The sequence below is a fragment of the Excalfactoria chinensis genome, chromosome 3, assembly GCF_039878825.1.
Source record: "Excalfactoria chinensis isolate bCotChi1 chromosome 3, bCotChi1.hap2, whole genome shotgun sequence".
Lineage (NCBI taxonomy): Eukaryota > Metazoa > Chordata > Aves > Galliformes > Phasianidae > Excalfactoria > Excalfactoria chinensis.
In genome coordinates this window covers 60,010,923-60,031,791 of record NC_092827.1, presented here as the reverse complement: position 1 = coordinate 60,031,791, position 20,869 = coordinate 60,010,923, and the positions used below count along the sequence as shown (strand labels likewise).

Sequence of the window (20,869 nt, the reverse complement as noted above, 5' to 3'; positions counted from 1 at the left end):
GGCTGTTTGTCATTCCAAGTCTCCATTGGCAACCTTTATCAAAACTGTATTTTCTGTCTGGTTAGATCTCCAGTTGATTGTTAGAAGCCTGGAAACATCTCTGTGATGTGTCCTCCATCCCTCCTTGGCCAAGTTTGAGTGTCAGTCGCCCTACTCAGAAAGGGTGGTTGTTCCTGTCAGAGTAATGCCTAGGCCACCTGCCAGTGAAACTCATTTTAACAAAAGCTTCTCATTCTGAATATTAAGCATTTTAAGACTGCTGCTGTCCGACCAAATAACACGCTACATGACTGTGTTTTTTTGTTTTTTTTTTCTCGGTGCAAAGAAGTCTGTTGGCGTGTATTTTAAAACAAAGGTAATGGATTTTGTGGCATGGTAACTTCAGAATCTGCAAAATAAATAGCCTGGTCTGGCTGTGAAGAAACTTAAGCAGTTGGTTCTAAGTCTGCCCATGAGCCAGGGCAGCCCATTAGCACACAGGCGTAGTCTCATTGTCCTCATGGTTCTTCCTCTAACATTTGACTTTTAGTTGTACTGAAAACTCACCATAAATTGTTGTGTTTTCTTGGGTTTTTTGTTTGTTTTTTTACAAGAGACTATTTGAACAATAACCTTGCAGTTAAGAGATCTCGGTGTTTCATATGCTTAATAATATTGCTAGTATATTAAATAATTTCTGTATTGATCAGAGAAATAAATCTAAGTCATTTCATGTGAAATGAGCCTGACGGTGAGCTAATATCCTTCCTGCACTTTTAAGATTCAAGAGGCTTTTGCTTCTCTTCTTTCATTATGCCTCAGATGAAAAGCTAGAAAAACACAAAGCTGCTGATTGCTCCAAAACATTGAGCTCTTTGCTCAGTATCCCGAGAAGCCTTGTACCATCAGCAGATACAGACACAAAATGCACTGGAGAATCTGTTAATGTCTAAGGTTCAGTACCTGCTCTGTTTTTATCAGAGTCAGGTTTGCCTGAGGAAAGTTACTCAACCTTTGAAACTGGGATATTTGGTGGCTAATTGCATTTTTCTCCAAGCACTGATACTCTGGTTTGCTTCTTTTGCAAGGTGTTTTGTGCAATGGGGATATTATTGAGACCACCCTGGCATCTTGGTCAGTGACCACGAACACTGCCTCTGTCTCTTGAAAAGCTGAGGGTATGCATTTTGTCTCAGAAACTTCAGCAGGAAAGGGTGGGAACTCAGCACCTCTTTAAAGTGGGCTTTTAAAGGGGAGAAAAACATTTTAAAATAAAGTTTTGTGAAGTTCTGCACCTGGTGAGCTCCTGCTGCTCCATTAGATTGTGATTAAGGGAAGCATCCCTTCCTCTCAGCTCAGAACCTTAGGGGGGAAAAAGGGAAGGGAGGATGATATTGGAAAAATACTTTGAGGTCTTGTTGTTCCTTGGGTGCTCTTTCTTTTTTTTCTCTTTCCTCTTTTTGTTTAACTGTGAAAATCAGAATCGCTGACATTGCGAAGATCAGAAACAGCGACAGGAATTTCCACTGTTCACCGATCATTTGAAATTTTCTCTGAATAGAGATTCAGTCTTTGACTCTGCTCCAGAGAAAACAACCATTCATTCAAGAGTCAGATAAATTGTTTTAAATGTTTCGGCAAGTGTCCGTGTTTACGAAATTTTAATTCAAAGCCAAGACAGAAAACAAGTCCTTTATTCACAAGTCAGATTTGATGGAGGCAGCTGCTGCAATGTGAGATTTCCCACTCAGATCAGCGAGCTCCTTGCCTCGACCTGGCGCCTTTGTGCTGGACTGAGTTACTGTCAGTCACTTAAATAGTTCACTTCCAAGCTTCCCCCAAATATAATAGAGGCAACGCTATAGTGTAGAGTATTGCAGAGAGGGTGGTGATTTGAAGTGAGGGCAAGTGGCTTCAGGTAGAGCCTCAAGCATTCCCTCGCAAGAGTTACCATATCCTACATTCCTGCAAGAGGAGACAAATTCATTATAGTGAATTCAGATTCATTGGAGTAACTGTGTTTCAGATTGAACTACTGTAAATAAAGCAAGCAATCTCTTGTTAGTGCAGCTGTGATCACTGCTTGTGCTAAGCAAGACTATGCACCAGATAATACAGGTTGGGGCCTGAAAGTGCAGAAAGTAAGAAACACTCCTGATAAAGAGTGACAACCAAAAATATTTGAGAGCTTTGTATTGAAGTTGCCTTTCCCAGAAGGTCTATTAGTGATTATCTAGCACTTAGGATAACTGCAGTGTGAAGCATCAAATACAGAATGTGTGTATGGGTTTTTTTCACTTTCTTTAATGTGTGCTGTGACTTTGATGTAAAACTGCTGAGACTGATTGAGGGTGGGAAGCAATATGAGCTGTGCATTATTGACTGAGTTGCAGGAAACCTGGTTCTGTGTGCTTTAATCTCTGTCAGTTCTGGGGTCACTAGAAGCATGGCTTCTAACTTGTTCAAGTACCAGTTCTAAATTATTGTTCTGCTAATTTGCTAGGAGAGATTTATATTTTATATAGATATATTTTTTATATATATAAAATATATATCTAAAGAAAGAGAGAGCTCGGTAAGTTAACAAGTGGTCACCTGCATGTAGGATTTTTCTGATATTCATTATAAGTAAGTAGGGTGAGAGTGGGAGAGTTGCCTGCAGGTTGTGGGTGGGAGCATTTTGGTATGGTGTTTTTCTGCAGAGGTTACCTGTTAGTTGACTGAACCATAAACTTTTTGGAGGGTCTGGTGAAGTGAGAGTTGTTTCAGTTGAGAAATGGAGGCATGCAGCGATTAAAATGATTTGCCTATATCCATGCAGTGTGTACGAGATATCAGTTACTGGGTTCATAGCTTTAGTTAAGAGACCAGTGTTTTGTGCACCCTCAGTGTTTTCCTTTCCTTCCCAAACATACAGTAGTCATTTTGCTCCCTGTGCATTGTTGAGTGTTGAGATGACTTGAAATGGTCATTTGAGGTCCTTTAGTGTATCCTGAGCTGCAGGACAGTTTGCAGCTGCACCCCTCATCTGAGGATCGCACAGCAGCATCAGTCTCTGTGGTTGCCGGGAGGGTGCTGCTGAAGCACAGCCACCTGTCAGCTGACCCAATTAGAACAGTTTGCTGCTTCTTCTCTCTAATGAGTGCTTTTAATAGTCTCCAGCTGTTCCCTTTTGCTGTATCAACTCCTCACAGCAAAATTTTTGTCATGTTTTTGTAACTCTTCCTCTACTGTGTATGCTCTAAAGCTCTAAACAAGCTATAGTTCCCCCAGATTTTCCCATTTTATATTAATAAATTATTGGACCATGATGTGAAAGATAATTCAGACTTCACTTGGAGGAGGGACTAGTTAAATAACTTAGTGATATTAAAGGAAATGTTTTCATGTCTGAGACTTCTTTTCAGTGACTGTAACTTACAAAGCAATATTTTTTAATGTTCCCTTATGGATTTGCATTCATAACAGTGTGGCATTATGCAGTTATGAGTGTGAGAAAATGTCTTGCTAATCCGTTTTCATTTACTAATTGGAGTCAATTGCATACGGTAAATTGGCAACATAACATTGTTTAAGATTGCAGCACTAAAATCTTTCATGTAATTCATAATGCATGCTTATATATTAAGATATGGATTTTATTAATACTGTGCTTTTGATTATATCATTCTGTATTGCACCCTTTTTCACGCAGACAGATACAGCATAAAAATCATAGAATCATGGAATGACTCGGGTTGGGAGGCATCTCAAAGATCATTTAGTTCCAGCCACCAGAAATATCCACAATATTTTGTTTCAGAGTTTAAAAACTTGGGATATATTTTCATGCAACATTCTGTTGGTTAATTATATATGACTGAAAATTTCTGGCTGCCACAAGTGTTTAGAAACTCCATGAGATAGCAGAAGCCAAAGAGCAGAAGACTCTCACGCTCTGAGTACCACCAATCACATTTAAATATAACGTTATTACGGAGTCTTAACACCACTAATAAGCAGTACATGGCATTAAGGCTTTTGTACATACAGTATTTTATGTTCTTATATTTAAGGACCTAGCTGCATTAATCCCAGTTGAGAAGTATTATCCTTCATTTTTATGGAGAACTTTTTGCAAAGTTCTTTTGTTTGTATTGACTAAATGCATTGTGGTGGCTTGGGGGGCTGGTTTTCTCCAGCTACTCTGTAGGAATCTCATGTCTGTGGAGTGGAAAATCCCAAATGCGGAACAGAGTCTACTATATGGAGTACAAGAATGATCCTTTCTGCCCCGGTTTTAATCTCCAAATCGTTATGAAAAATATGACATGTGCATACTCTTTTGCCTTACCCACTGTATTTAGCCATTGACCACCAAATTATCTGTTTTGTTTTGTTTTTTAAGATATCATATGTATTTATCAGTGGAAGTCTGATACTTTATTAATGATTAATTAAAAAGATTTCAAGTCTTGTCTAATGAAATCATAGTAGCCTTCTCTAGAAAACCCTATTAAATACCTTCTGAAGTAAACTCCTAGCTAGGAATAGATCTGTTTGTTTCTTCTGGTCGCTTTATGCTCTCACCACTTAACTGAAAACTAGCTTATTGATGTTGCGGTGTATAGAGAAACTGCAGAACCTTTTAGTGCTCTTTATGGATGATAGAAAAAGAGGCACCCCACCCCTAACAGCCAATATATTGAACTTGTTCATTATGGTGTGATAATGCTGTTTCAAGCAGTCAGGTATTCACTTTGCAGGGATCAAAAACTGCAGGAACTGACAACGTATAAGGAAAAAAAGAATTTATTAGCCTGCTTCATTTCTTGTCTGTCATTCTCCTTCCTCTTTGCCGTTTGCGGTTTGCACATTAGTTTTCTGGCTGTCAGCACTGCCAGCAAAGTGAAATAAACTGAAATCCCGATCTCTAAAACTTCCTTGTAAAACTTCCAGGAGATGGAATCACATTGAGAGTTCAGGATGCTGGGGCTGGTGGAATCACCTGCCTGTGGCATGCTGGTAGTGTAATGAGAGATAGCAATGTTCTCGTAAAGGTATTCAAGACTGTGCTGTGCTTTAGATGTCTGGCTAAGATAATTAAGGTACTCTGTAGTGTTGAAAGTAGTTTTAGCAATGCCCTGAATATATTCTGAGGTATCTCCTGTTATCATTAGTTTAAATTGAGTGTCATCAGCAAAATATTTTCCAATTGTGTATTTTTTGGGTGTGGTGTGAACTCTTCTGTCAACTGTAGAGTAAGTGGGTAAACTCTATATTTTTAAGTGTTGTGGTTTAAGTTGACAGCAGCACAGCTCCACACAGCTGTTTGTTCACTCTCCCCCAAATGGAATGAGGGAGAGAATTGGAAACAAAGCAGAACTCATGGGTTGAGATAATGAAGAACTATTTACTAAGATGGAAGAGGAAAATGGAAACAAAAATGCACTGATAAGAGAGTGTGCACATGTATATGTATATATTTATATGTATAATTATCAGCAATGCAACTACTTAACAGCTGAGCCCAGCTAACAGTGCAGCTGCTCACTAACGAATGGCCTGCCAGCAATGCAGTGTCTCTCCCCCAACCAGCCAATGCCCAGGAACCCCCAAGTAGTTGCTGCCACCCAGCCAGCTCCCCACAGCCTTATGGCCTTCCACGTGGAGCCAGGGACATGCTGTTCTGGTCAGTACCTGGGCTCACATTGCTGGAGCCAGGATGTATGGGATCCCTAAATGTCCCTGGGACAGCGCTGAGGGGCATATCCATGCTGGGGAGCTGGGAGGCATTTCAGAGGTTTATTTCAGATGTTAAAGCCAGTATGTGGTTTTCTGCCCTGGCTAAATAAAGCTACTCGTGCCTGTGACTCACAACTCTTCTGTTGTGGCAACTCCTACACCAGTACCACCTGTTTGGAGAATGTAGATCATGGCTTTTGTCTTTTCTGCAAGAGCAACACAGAAAACATCTACCTGTGCGGCCTATTGTAGGGAACCTGCTGTAGCAGCAGGGTTGGACTCAATGATCTCTAGAAGTCATTTCCAACCCTTGCAGTTGTGTCACTTCCCCATGCAAGATGCACTTCCTGTGCAATGCTGATAATCAGCCCTGTTTTTCTCATGAAAATAGAAGGACATGAATTGGTTTCTCTGCAGCGTCAAATATTGACATCCTACTTTGTTACATTAATTCTAAATGTTGTGACTTAGCACACACAAATAAAGGAACAACCCTTTGTTCAAAAGTGAAAATGAAGCACGAAGGTACAGATTTAGGTTTTGTTTCTGTCTTGTTACAGAGTGAACAGATCTGAATTGGGGAATAGTTTTCCCAACAAACAGTTGTTCATTGTTTCATCTTGCTTTTTTTGTTTCACACTCCTGTGAGGTAGAAACATGCATTTGTGTTTCTGCAACTTCTAATTAGGTACCAAACACTGCAGGCTTATTTTGGCAACTGAATTTGAATGTTCTCTCTGGTGTTTGGCCCTGCCTGGCAAGTAGCTGTTGTGCTTTACCCCCGGAGAATCCTTCAGGTGTCAGATATTCCAGATGTTCAGATTTTCCTTCTTGGCATAGAAGGTATTACTGCAGATGGCTTTATTTTATTGCTAGGAGTGTTTTTTTTTCTAGCAGTAGAAGTTGTACTATGAGGTTATCAGCATACTAATAGCTTCAGTTAAAAACTTCTTAGTACAGAGGCTCTGGGCTGGCATTAAGTGTCCTCCCTACTGACTTTTTTCCCAGGGGACATGGAAGGATCAGGTACTTCAGGCAGTGAGTAAATAGATTGCCTTTTTTTTTTTTTTTTTTTTTTTGTCTTTTTGCCAGACTGATAAGCAATTGCAATCAAAAGAACAGCTGGTAAGTGGTTACTGAAGTTGCTTTGGGAAGTATAGTGTTTTCTGTGCCCTTAGATGAGGACTGATGCAAACCACATACTGTAAGGCATCTTGGCACCTAAGTGAAATAGAAACCCAATGGAAACAAACACAGGCATCTGAGAGATACTGGTGGTCACTGAGAGTCCTTCAGAACACTATGTATGTATGCTCTGATTCCTTCAGTCTTTTCTGGTGAGTTTTACCTAAAATTAAATAGCAAAATTAATAAAGTATAACTGAAGGTTGGTGTTACCAGCAGGAAACTTGAAGGAACAGACTGTGATAAGCTGCAAACCTGTACTTGTTCTAATTGAGCAAGGTTTAATGTATTTTGCATTGTTTCCTTATAGTCAGACAAGTGAGGATGAGGATTGCTGCCAGGAACTATTTTTCCTGTCTCTCTTTATAATTCTTCCCTTTTTTAAAGAAGGGATACTCAACAGACGTCAACTTTTTAAAATACTATATTTTTTGATTACTAAAATCAAATAGAATAACTCAAAAAACACATGTCACTCACAGGCCTGCTGGCTGATGATATGACGCAGTTACAAACTATCACAGGTGACAGTGGGTGACTGGCTGGAATGGAAAGGTAAACCCATCATTCAGAAGAAGCCATAGGCTTTCCATATCAGCAGAGAAAATATGTGGTCCGTGAATTGTTGCAAGGTAGGGAAGTTTTCCTTTCAAGTCAGAGCAGCGTTCCCTATTTCTGTTTTTTTATTCTAAGCTTTCTCTTGTTAACTAGTATTTTAAAGCTCCAATATCCCTTGTAACTGTGGTTGCTATACCTAAAAAGGAAAAGGAAGAACCAAAAAACACAAAAAAGAGTGTTTAGCTGATTATTAGTTATTAGTGACTGTGGAAAATGGTCTACCATTGTTTCAGCAAAGCTGCCTACTGCTTCATGAATTATTGAAACACAGTCTAGCCAGGTTACCTTGAACACGACTTTTTCCTATGAGTTCTGGTCCAAGCAAAGCCAGCCACTATTCATAACTAAGCCTGTCAAGAGTAATTTCCTTTTTCTTGGGGAAAAAATCCAATAAGTGGTGGCAAAAAGGAAACTTTCCATTGCAAATATGGGTTGCTAAATGAGATTTTTTAAAGTAAATTAATTTTCTGTCCTCTTTTAGAAGGGGAACAATATAATACAAAACTATGCATCGGTGGTTGAAGGAAAAATGGGAAGCAAATCAAAATTTCATTAGAATATAATCCAAAGAGATGATGTATTTGATAAAACAAGCCCTCAGTCCAGCAGAGTTATAAATTGCCATGATTTTATGATTGATCTTGTTTCTTGTTGTATTTTTGGAAGCAGAAGCACCTGGAGTGAGGTGATCGAGAGATTGGGGATTTTCATGTGGGCAGGAAGGCACTATCCTGTTTTTCAAGGGTGTAGAAAAGAACTTCAGCAGATGACTCAAGGCTCAAAACTAAAAAGAAGTTTAACGAGAACATTTTTTATGTCTCTAAATCTTGTTGTTTTGGGAGTTAGTTGGAGCTGTCCATACAGTGACAGTCCTGTCTAAGTGAAGAAGGAAATCAGTATTTCTGTTTCATTTTGTTTCAGCTATTCAGAATGGTACTGCTAGAAATAATGTGATAAGTAATAATCCAGAAAAGCGTTAGGGCTGTTCAGCAGGGAGATTATGTAAGCAGGGAAATTAGGTAGGGTCAGCAGAGCAGAAACGATCCCAGCTGTAGCAGCACAGAAGCCACATGCAGAAGTAATATGGTTTTCTTCTCTGCTCTCTGCATCTTTTTGTATCTCAGACCTCAGAGATGAAGGAAAGGATTCAAGGTCAGAAGGCATTGGGCAGAAATCTGATAAGGAAACAGTTGTATTCATGCTTTTATCTTTTTTTTCGCACCTTCCAAGAGGTTTGAGGGAAAATACCACTACAATTGTGGTAGGCAGAAAGGACGGAAAATATTTACACCTTGCTGCTGTAAAGGAAGCCTGTTATTTATTCCTAAATGTTAATCAAAGCTATCATCTAAATATTGAAGAAAGTAAGCATTTTTCTCACCGATTCTTGTTGCATAAACTTCTGTTACAGCACGTGCAAATGGAATGGTTTAATTTGTCTTTGGTTCTGTCTCAGTCTGAGAGGGTGTTCAAAATAGCATTCACATTTAATGCTTATTGCCACTGGAATTAACTTTCTTCTGGCTCATGGGTTGCTTGTCTCTGATAACATCTTTAATGTTCAGAACTCTGGTAATTGTTTTTGTCAGCTTTTTTTTCAAACTTTTTCATCTTGAAACTATTGCTTTGTGAATGTTTACTAAAACTATGTGATGTCATTGTTGTCAATATTGTGTCAAGATATTATGGTAGTCATAGAATTTCAATGTTTCTGTTGGTATAGGCTTTTTAGGGTTTTTGCTGATATCCGATGAACATGATTTTTCAGTACTGAGGTCAAGGCTTAAAGGAATGAGAACATTTGTCCCCGATAAGAGGGCATGAGAAACATGTGAAACTACAGAAATGACGTGTTATTAAAATAGGCTTTCCTGTGTTATAGCAACCAAGCTACGTTTTGAAAACTTTAAATCTCATGATATCTGTGCAGTTAACGTAGCATCACATGCAAATATGAGAACTTTCTGCATTAAGCTCTCATGGAGAATTGAAGGTACAGTTGGTTATCCTGGGTGAGACAGGAGCACCAGTACTGGCTGAAGAGGTACTGTAGGGCTGCTTCCCCCCAGTGCTGTCTTCCCACATGCTCCTGACATTCTTCAGTTTGCAGATCTCAGTCAGACGTTGTATCCACATCTCTATTTAATGTCCCTTGATAGACTTTTATTTCTTGAATCTCTTTCTCTCTCTCTCATTTTATTTTTAAAAATCCAATTACACTTCTGTCATCCAGAATATGCCTTTACCAGCCATGAATTTATTCTGGCATTTTATCACCTAATCATTTAGTGCAATTGGGCTCTTTAACTTCTTGTGGTCAGATTCTTTACTACTGTCATTAATACTCTGAAAAACATACTATTTCACTGTTAATCTTTCTTTGTTATACAGAAGCAATGTATTGGAACAGATGCAGTGCAGCCCTAATCATTATCTCATTTCAAAACCGTAACTAGACATTTTACTTCCTGCCTTTAGTTTCCTATCCTTTATCAGTCCCTGTTCTGTTCTTCCTGGGAATTTAGGCTTGAGACTGTCTCTATCACATCTTTAGTGACTGAACCACAGAACTCTCCGAAGTTGGAGAAGCACAGATTTCTTTGAAAAAACTATGCTGATTCTTCCTATTGCTATTTCAGAATAGCGCCCTCTGGTACTTGCTGGTTCTGGCAATCTTCTGTTCATTTTATCCATTTTTCCTAAAGCATCTTGACTCATTTTGAGACAATTTTTCTGACCTATTTCATCTCCAAAGGGCTTATTTCTGTATATGAAAGTGTCCGGATCTCATATGGGTTAAGAGAGATTTTCAATGTGATACAGTTTTTTCATTCCAAACAATATTTAATGCACACTATTGCTCAATCCTGAGCAGGACTTGCTATCAACTATGTTCACACTGAGCCTGTATTATAATGTGCTTGGCTGGGCTGCAAGGCTTTTAATACTATTAGAGTAGAGAGGTGACAGTGCTGTACAATGGTTTTCTCTGTATCTTAACCAATTTGGTTTTTAGAAAACATGTAGCACATATGATCTCTTGGATCCAACATTTCAAGTAAAACAGAAGATGCCGGGCTCCACAAGACAGAGATATGAAATGATTCCCTCATTCTCTCCATAGCACTTTCTTGTTCAGAAGAGAACTTACATAAGGCAACAGCAGGGTATTTTCTGCTTTACTTGGAGCTGGAAAAGCTAACCTAAAAGTGTTCTCTTTCAGAGCTTCTAAGAAATTGTAGAAAGTCCAGAAGACAGTCTTAAAAAGGAAATACTGTAGGGAAATGTAAATCTTATGATCAGTAAAAATATGCTGTAATGCAGTTGTCCTCCAATTATTCCACGTGTTCACCAACTTTCAAGACAAAAAGAAGTTTCTTTAAGCTGCATAAAGGTATATTCATGTCAGATACTAGTAAAGGCTTTTTGACTTAGGAGTATTAAAGCAGTGGTATAAAATTAGAGAGAGCATATGAACATTTTAATGAGCAGTCTGGACAAATGACAACCAGCTTCAGATAAACTTGGCTCTCCATAAGCAAAGGATGGACTAAAAGGCTTCTCAAGGCTCTGTTTTGTTCTAGAGCAGCCTTTCCTCCTGTCATAACCACTGTCTGGGCACAGACTGCATCCGCTCCATGTGCCACTAGCCCTGCTGGGGTGAGCCTCACCTGCCATCCTCTTCTGTGCCCACTTCAGTTCCACTGGCTTCAGCATCACAGTCCTCTCCAGGTTGTGCCCATCATAACTTTGTGCTCCAGAACTACCTTTTGTGAGCAAAAATCACTACGCTTGTCTGTTGAGTCACTGCTTTTCTCACAAGCATCTGTAAGCCAGCATCCAGCCCCTCTGCACTCATGAGGGCTGAAAGTCAGTGAGATGGAGACTATTCCCTGTTCAATGTTTGCAGAATTGAACATTTGCCATCCTTAATTGACTTTATTAAGGGTCATCATCTGAGCAAACTAATTTTCCAGGTTCTTTTCTAAGAGCTGTTAGTAAGCAGGTTTGACAAATGTACCGTCTCGGTGCTGTTGCCTCTGTGATTCATTCTTGATCACAGCATAATGCTCTGCATTTTTGGTCTTCCCTGGATCTGTGCCCTCTATAACAGGATGGTTATTTAATGCTTATACACTTCTTCCAGCTGGCAGGCACTCTTCCTTTTTTTGGCATCATTTCTTTCTATTTTATTTTTTTTTCTAATATATTTCCCGTACTAAGATGGTTTGAGGTGAAAAATACAAAAGCAAAGGAAAAGGAAGATGTGAGAAGGTGCCACTTAGAGCTATGAAGTGATTCTGTTCTAGTTGCTAAAACTGGATGTTTACAAATCAGTAATAAGGTTTCTGACAAAAGGAGTTGGGTAGAAAATAGGGATCTGCAAAAGGTTTTAATGTTTGTCACAGACATGTTTGTGTTGCGGGCAGTCGATCAATTAGTGCCAGCAAAAATTTGTATATGACTAAATAAAGTATGCCTTGCTAAATGAACGTGTAGACGGTTAGCAGAAGACACTGTTTTGTTAGGTGCTGCTGCACTTGGTAAGGTGCCAGGAAGAAGAGCTGAATATATTGTTGGCAGGAAAAGCAGGCAAATAAGCTGAGCCAGAAGAGTCCATCAAAAAGAAAAAAGTGGGAATTCAACTTGGCAACGCATTTGCTTATGTGGTCTGGGGGAAAAAATGAAAAACACATATATTGCCAGAAGAGAAAAAAAAGTGGAAAGTCAGTTCAAAGAAAACATGGAATTATCCTTAACAAAATAAAAAAATAAAAATCAAGGAAATCCGTGCTGATGTAAGGACAGCGCGGTTTAAATCTAAGCAAACCATAAGCTACCCTAGACTAGCTTCAAAATGTCCAGCTTTCTCGTTTGAACAAAATTAAAAGAAGGCTTAAGTAGTATCTGGTACTTGAAAATATATTTGTCTTTTTCTCCAGCTTTTCATACTACAGTTTTCTCTTGAACAGTTGTACTGTAATAATGCAGACATTTTTAAACAAAGAAAAAATATGCTATGAAACAAAGTGCAGTTTCATTAATTGGTGAATATTAATATTTAGCCCACCAATGCTGTTACTCGTGAAAAATATTAAACTTTGTATGCATTCCTTATTACGCTACCTGTGCTCACACTTGGTCAGAGTTGCAGAGTTCTGTGAGCTTCCCACACTGTTTCTGCAATGCAGCATTCGTATGCTACCCTGGACTGTGTGAAACAGAAATATTTAGTAGTAGGTCTTCAGGCTGTCCTTTCACCACCACTACGGAAGGGTTAACATTCAGTTTAAATGTTGAGAAATAGTTTTCAAGTTTGTGTTTTTTTCTTAAAGGAAGAATGTTTTCCTCTTTATTTTTCCAATGTGTTTTTTACAGTATGCAATACAGTTGACTTGCCTCAAGTGCACATATTGCTGTGACTTGCTACCCAGACCAGTAATACCAGAGAGGGACCTTGCTCTCAGAGAGGGGACAAGGTGTCTCTGCAGCCTCTTGACATGAAGTAGCCCAACTAAGTGGAAAGAACTAATGAGCAGGCAGGCCAGTGAGCACTGTCTCTGTAGGGATCTGTGGTTTCCCCAAAACAATTGTGTATGTGGTAACTTTTTTCATAAGGTTTCTTTCAAAATCACCTTGTGAATACTGCTGAAAGCTTACCAGGGTCCAACCCTCCAAGTTGTTTTCATTGTGTCCCATGGACTCCCCAGGGACCTTGTACGAGATGCGGGATTGACATCAGTCGTGGGTCTTAACTGCTGACAGGGTTACACCACCACTTGTTGGTGTCTGGATTTCTGCTCTTCTGACTGAAAGGTGGTTATCTGGATGAGAAAGGTGGGAAGGTAAGCAGCCTCACCTGCCAAAGGGAGTGGTTAGCTGATGCTTTGTAAGCAGATTGTAGGAGGTTTTAGGAAGCATTTGAAGAACTGGAAGAAGGGGAAAGGTTAGGGTTGTCTGAAATTAAGAAATGAAAATTTAATTGGAGGAAAAGAATGTATTTATATGTTCACTAAGTCATTTGTAAGCACACATCACTTTGTTTTACATGACAATTTCTGTTTTGCGCTAAGGTGGCTGCAGGACAGCAGCTTGAATCAAATGAACTGGCTCTGCAGGGTGCTTTTGCTCTTGCTGCTTCTCAGTGTCCCTGGAGACCTTCTAACAGGTGTTCCTCTGATCTCTCGTGTAGGTTGTTGTATTGCCTCCTTCACCACCAGCACACTGTGCCTTACAGGAGTATGGGTGAGGAGAAGGCTCTTTTTTCCATTGTTCTTTAAGCAACCTTTGGAAGAAATGATCGTTAAACTTTCCTGTGAGTTTAGGAGACCAAGGGCTCTTTTTAAAAGCACATTTCAGCTCCTGACAAGTACATGGAAGAAAAGAAGGTGAATACCTGCAAATATGTAAAATGTCTGGTGGCCATTTCAGAGTTGTACAAAGCGTTCAGAGTTGTATCTCTTCAGAAACAGACATGCAAGGTGTAAGAGTTGAAGGGAATTTTATCTGTGACTAAAAGCCAGTTTCAAAATGCAAACCTTAACTCAGCTTTGTAGTGTTCAGCAGAGGTAAAGCAACATTGTGGCTTGTTCTTCAAATGCGAAAGGTGTGGTAGCACTGTGAAAGAGATCACTCCTGGGGAATGAAGAGAGAAGTTTGTGGTGGCACCAGTGGGCCTCTCAGTGCCACAGAAGAAAACAATTGGAGTGGCTCCAGCTGCCAGGTGTGTGTATGAGCACAGATGGATGTCTCCGTGTCAGCACTATTTTGGCCCAGCTGGTGGCCGAGACAAACACATGCTTTGGTGGCAGTTTCCTTGTCACTGCTGTGACCACATGAATGAAATAACCAAAATAAAAGACCAGCGTGAGTGAAGATATTCAGTGTGACCTGTATTGCTCAAGGCGGGATGTGCCATATGCAGTCATGGTACAGCTGTACTGAGGTGGGAATCAGTGTGACCTTTCTGTGAGATGGGATTCTTTGGCTTTTTGAGCCTGAATGGGCGTGAAGGGGCCATCACAGCTGGTGCAAAGGGGGCAACTAGGGACAGAAAACTGCATTTTGATGGGCTAGACCAGTTCTGCCATCTCTTGGGAACATCTCCCTGAAGTATCACTGCTATTTCTGGGGTCTGTTGTTAGTGTCCACATAGCTCTCATGAGTGTGCTGTGGTCTCCAGAGGACAATCAACTGGCTCAGAGAGCTTGTCTCCACTCACACTGACTGACAAACTTCCACCGAAGGGTATGATACTATAACAGCCCAGGTTGGGAGACTTTGCTGGAAGCACTGCTCTGGGAAGCAATGCCCAGTGCCTCATTGCCAGCTCCTGCCAGCATTGTTAGACTGTGCACCAAGCAGCACCTGAATTTGAACCAAGAAGAACACCTAGCTGCTGTGTGGCTGTAATTATCCAACTGTTTGGTTGAGATTGAACAAGAATGTTGAATTTCAACAGATGACATAGAAGTATTTTTAATGGGGCTTACAAATACGTATTGCATTGTAATTTATTTTCTCTGAAGGTATGTAAATAGGTAACTTGCATAGCTAAATAACATTAAGACATATTGATAACAGTAAGATATGTTATATTAGTATTTGAAAAGCTTAATTCTAACTGTGCTTTGATTTTGTAATTTAGCCAGAGAAAAGTACATCTTTCTGTAGCCTTTCAAAGCCTTTCCTCCTTTTCCTAGCTTTTCCTTCTTTCCTCTCGTATTTACGCTTCCACATCATTTTATGAGCCATTTTGTTTACATTTTCATTCTCATTGCTCTGTGGTACCTGGAGATCCACAGGCAGGAGTCAGAGAAAGAGGCGGCTTATTTTATCTTTTGTTTCTGTGTTTGTGTTTAGTTTGTGTGATACAGCGTCCTAGGGATGTAATGGTCAGCTTGACCTCCTTACAAACACTGAGCAAGTGAGAAAACATTTGACAAGCCTCAGGAGGATTCTGGGGGCTCTCAGCAGCATAGAATAATTTTCCTTGGCTGCCCATGGTGAGGACTAGACTGGGCCGTTGACTGTGGCACTGTATTAAGAGCAGCCTTGTGAGCAGCAGAGGTCACCATCGACTGGGCACACTCACTGTTTTTCCACATCATGTTATTTCATTTCCTCTCCTGAGTATATTTCTACTTGAAAAGTATTTATTTAGCTCCCTGCTTCCTCTGTAGCCTCCATGACACACCTGCACTTCACGTCTGCCTTCAGACCTAAACAAGGAACCTGCACTGTGACCAGGCTGTAGCAGGGTCTGCTGGCTCTGCAATGAGAGCTGCAGTATCCCCACCAGGGCAGGCACTGAAAAGTCTTTGAGAGAAGGAAAGGCTACTTGGCTTCCCCCAGGTTAATGGATGATTAATGGAAAAATACTCGCCAGGCATGTATGTATTAGGTTGGATATTAGGAACAATTTATTCTATTTCTTCTCAGAAAGAGTGGTGCAGCAGCGGCACAGGCTGCACAGGGAGGTGGTGGAATCACTGTCCGTGGAAGTGTTGAAGAACTATGTGGATGTGGCACTGAGAACCGTGGTGCGAGCATGGTGGGGATGGGCTGATGCTTGGACTGGATGATCTGAGTGGTCTTTTTTTAACCTCAGTGATTCTGTGATTCTATTTGAGTTGTTATTCTTTATTTCAAATGGTTAGTGATACGTAGAATTGCCGTACATCCATGGCAGAATCTGGCCTTTCTATCACTTTTGATTGAGACAGCAGGAATGCAGAGAAAGTTTTGAAGCTCCAGTGTTTTTATTCTTGTTTTTCAACTTACCTGTCCCTTCTGCTGGCCAAAAAGTCATTTTTATTTTCAACAGTTTAAAAGTTTGTGTTGGGAAAAGGACTCCCAACTCTCAAATCTAAGATCATACAGTATTTGCAATGAATTAATGGAATTAACTTCAGTAAATTGCTTTATGTTCTATAGAAGGTGCTTGAAATTTCACCCTTTTAGTGACCGTGTGAAAATTCCAGAACAAATTCTATATCTGTTATATTTTTTAGCACATGTAGACTTCCCTGGTGATGTATATGAAAGGAAATGAAATAGTTCTGTTGTCATTAGCTTAAACAAAAACAGCAAGATGTCTTTGATACATTTCTGATAGGTCTGTCTTGTTTGCAGGTTAGCGTATTTAGGCACATGACGATTGCTTTATGAAGGGCAGTTTTACAGATGGATCCTTTTCTTCGTTGTGGAAGGGTGTGATCAAAGTAGCTCTGTTTCTTTCTCTCTATATCTTTCTCAGCTGTGTTTGAATTATTATTGTTTTCTGGAATACTCCTCCAGTGATCTAAATGCAAAAAGCTGTCATCTGTCAGCTTGCAAGTTTTTGTCTCACAGAACTTTCTGCCCTGGAAGATCTGTATCCTGCTAGGAAAACATGCTGTTAATGGAAAAAATGTAGCATAAATGTGGCTTAGGATAACAGAATAACATTGCCTAGAAAAACATAATATCACCTTAGAGTTTTGTGCCCAGAGAAAGCAGGAACTGGTGCAAGTCATCCAGCGTCCAAAGAGCAGCTTTGTATAGGTCTGTGTAATGTGATGAGTAACACACCTCTGGCCAGGCTTGCTTTTGCACACACACCCCAGCCCACTTGGTTAAAAAAGATAATTCCATATATCATCACATATCAGCGGTAATTCCACATATCGCCCAGTGAAATCTCCTCTGAGGGGATGGGTGGATGCTGGTGATTTGTTTCACAAATTAAGAATACATTAAAACAGGAAAGGAAAGCAGGTGCTGCAAATATATTGGAACCATCCAGCAGCCATAATAGGGATCAGATGTGGGTAAATAACGCTGCTTTTTGCAATGGCAATAGTAAAAGGATATTGAAATGGGGCAGCCTTTTGGCCACAGAGCAAGCCCAGTGCTTTTGATCTTGGTAACATGAAGGGCGTGCCTTTATGTGGTGGAAAATTGGCAATTCACATGAAAACATATTTGACCTTTATCTCAATCCTTTATTGCATTGGGGTCCTTTTGCATTTATTTCACAAATGAAGCCTGAAGGGAAGTGCTATTAGGTAGTTTAGTCCCAACTGTCTTGGTGATCCTGTAGCTTCAGCTGTTGACAATGGAAGGGAATACTAAACATTTCTTTCTGATTAAGTATAAGCTATTCACTTGTTAAAGCTGCAGCATTTTTCTTGTGAATGTACATTGTTTTTATTGTACAAATGTTTTATTTGGCCTTATTAACCAAATACAACTTTCAGAAGGAAAAGGAGGAGCCTTTCAGACTCTTGTATTAGATACGAATATTTTATTTTAAATTTTTAATCTCAGGAATATTATTTTCTGACTCGCCATATTCATTACTCTTGTGAAGGAACAATAAATGTCCTTGCTGTGAATTATAAATTCATTGCCAGACTCTGTAGGTGTTATGGAAACTGAAGAGTATGTATCCCTGAAACATCTCTGATAATGCCTATAACAAAAATACTGTGAACCTTAAAAAAATGTCATTTTGAACTATCATAGAATCACAGAGTGGTTTGGGTTGGAAGGGACCCCAAAGCCCACCCAGCCCCAACCCCCTGCCATGGGCAGGGCTGCCATCCACCAGCTCAGGCTGCCCAGGGCCCCATCCAACCCAGCCCTGAGTGCCTCTAGGGATGGGGCATCCACAGAGAACTGTCTCACCTTTCTCTTTGAGTGAAGAATTTCTTCCTAATGTCTGGTATAAATTTACCTTCTTCCAGTTAAAAACTATTCCAGTTAAAAACTGCTTGTCCTATCTCTGCAGGCTCTGGTAGAAAGGTTTTTGCTATCTTTCTTATAAACATCTTTTACGTACTGAAAGGCAACAATAAAGACTCTTCTGTTTAAAAAACAAAATGAAAGAACTATTGAGCTCACAGAAGGAGCACATTAACTGCACTACCAGTATATTTCTCAGTCATATTTGTAGCAGTGACTAGAAAGGGTTAATTTATACTCAGAGCCTTGAATTTAAAAATTACTGCTTGGATGTAAATCTTATAATACGTATGCAAGGCAAGCCCTTCTTGGTGTGCTTGAGTGCACTGTGGGAAACAGGGGAGATGGGTTGCTTGCATCCCAGGTGGCAGTTTTTATGCTGTTTTCTCTGATAGTTCTTCACCATGTAATCTAATTGCAGCCCATGATCTCCTGATATGTTCACAAAATCTCATTTACATACTGGTAAGACATGGGAGGAAACGAGAGTGAACTTTTAACAGGCTTTTGGACCCAGATGTGCAACTAATGAAGCTAGGGCTTCTGTTCTGGGAAGAGCTTTTCTCCACGGAGGGTGGAGCCAATGCTGCATACTGCCCTGGGATTGCCCAGAGCACTCACTGGCACAGGGGTTGCTCTGTGCATCTCCCATGCTGCTGAGCAGTTCTGGCTCTCAGAGGGTATGTTGAACACTAAAATGACCTCTGCCCCATTTCATTTACTTGATAAAGTATTCATGTGATTATTCATTGATTTAGCAAGCACGTTGCATTGTAGAAACACGGCCTGAAGAAAGATGAGAAAGACAACTTTTGCAGAGATGTGATTCTTTTGTCTTTGCTCTGTTGCCTTACCCTTTATTTTCTCATTGGGTCTGCCGGCAGGATAAGGCTCTATTAGTCTAGATAAGAATAGTCGAATTCATTCCCACTTTAGGGAATGTTTATCACTGAGCCAAGTAAAATGGGAAGTGGGATGCAGTTCCTTGGGGTTCAGTAGCTATGCCTCATCTGTTGAGAAATGATAAATAGTTCTTATGACTGATGAATCAGGGAAGTAATAAAATACTTTCTAATAAGCTTTTTTTCTCTATGTGGGTTTATACAACAGGCTCATTTCTGAACATCTCAAAAATGTCCTGAATTGCAATCAAAGGTGATTTACATTTTTATATTACGAGTAAGCTGTGTGAATTACAGCTTATATTTAAATAAATAAAATAATAATCTCAATTTGATCTATATGCTTGCTTTCTTCTGAATATGCCCCAGGGAAAAGCCTGAAAATAATATCCTGAATATTTTACATACCTCGTTGAGAAAGTCGATCCATTTGTCCCGCTTTTAATCATGCATTAATCCCAGTACTACAAAAAGGCGTTATTTCATAGAATCATAGAATTACCCAGGCTGGAAAAGACCTTGAAGATCATCAAGTCCAAACCGCAGCCTAACCATAGTACCCTAACACTAAAAACCCTCCACTAAATCATATCCTTGAGGACAATATCCAAATGGCTCTTAAATACATCCAGGGATGGCAATTCAACCACCTCCCTGGGGAGCCTATTTGCAGCAAGTCATTATACAAAGAAATCATTTTTTTCTCCTGCAGCTTTCCAGTCAAGTTTAAAAGTATTAAAAGGAGCAGTGGATTATTTCTAAGGTATTTAGTATAGCCTCAGCAAACCTCTGTGATACTGAGATGCCGTGTAAGGTATGAGATAAACAATTGCTGATAGAGAAAACACAGTAATCGACTTTGTTTTCTGTTTTCTCACCCACAGGACATTAATGTGTGTATCCTTGAAAACTACCCTGAATGTTCCAATCCCAGGCTATTTTATATCATACCCTATTTCTGTGGACAGCATCCAAGATGCAGGTAAATAAGTATATGAGGTATCCTGATCTGCTCAGCAATATCCATTGACAATTTATTGGAGACAATCATTATTTGAAGTACAATAGAAAACTGTAAGTACAGTGTGATGACGCATGTGGTAACTGCATGCATGAATATATTTTGGAACTCGAAGGGTAATGTACGAACATAGTATTGTCCTTTTTATTTGATTTCACTCTTGAATAGTGTATTGAATCTGGATGTAATCATCGGGATTTTCCTCTTCTGAGTTGGTAGTGACCTTACATACTCATTTTATCTGTGCCTTAACTTCTTAATACATACTTCTAGTTCTGCTCAGATGCTGATACCAGATCTGTATCTTAGGAATTCCAGATTTCCTTGCAGCGAATAGGGATCATGCTTAAAATTATGTAAAGCGCAGCCTTTTACCTCTGCAACTGAACTAATTCGTGTTTGATGCATCTGTTTATGCTGTTCACATGTTGCTGTATTACTGATGTAGCATTGTAAACTTGTATGCAATATGTGAACAATTTTAAATACCTTCTTGCTTTGAAATGCTTTCATATTGCTGGTCACAGCAGATTCCTTCTTAACCTTGTTTGACTTCAAGGTATTATATTTACCGACTGCGACAATTTCTCCTTAATAGGAAGAACTGTGCCTATTTCCAGAAGTTTCTTACAGAGGCCATGTTTTTCTTTTGGCAGTTATAACAGATTCTAATGTGTTCGTTCTTTTGTCTTTAAGTATCTTTACAAGCTTT

At 39.7% G+C, this 20,869-nt stretch overlaps 1 protein-coding gene across 2 annotated transcripts in view; it reads left to right on the top strand.

The window, feature by feature from the left end:
* Positions 1–20,869, top strand: part of UST (uronyl 2-sulfotransferase) — a 160,209-nt gene that overhangs the window by 105,358 nt on the left and 33,982 nt on the right. For both annotated transcript variants that reach the window (XM_072333475.1, XM_072333476.1), the window contains exon 6: positions 20,021–20,118. In XM_072333475.1, coding sequence (XP_072189576.1) covers positions 20,021–20,118 — 98 coding nt within the window. The remainder of the gene's footprint in view (positions 1–20,020; positions 20,119–20,869) is intronic.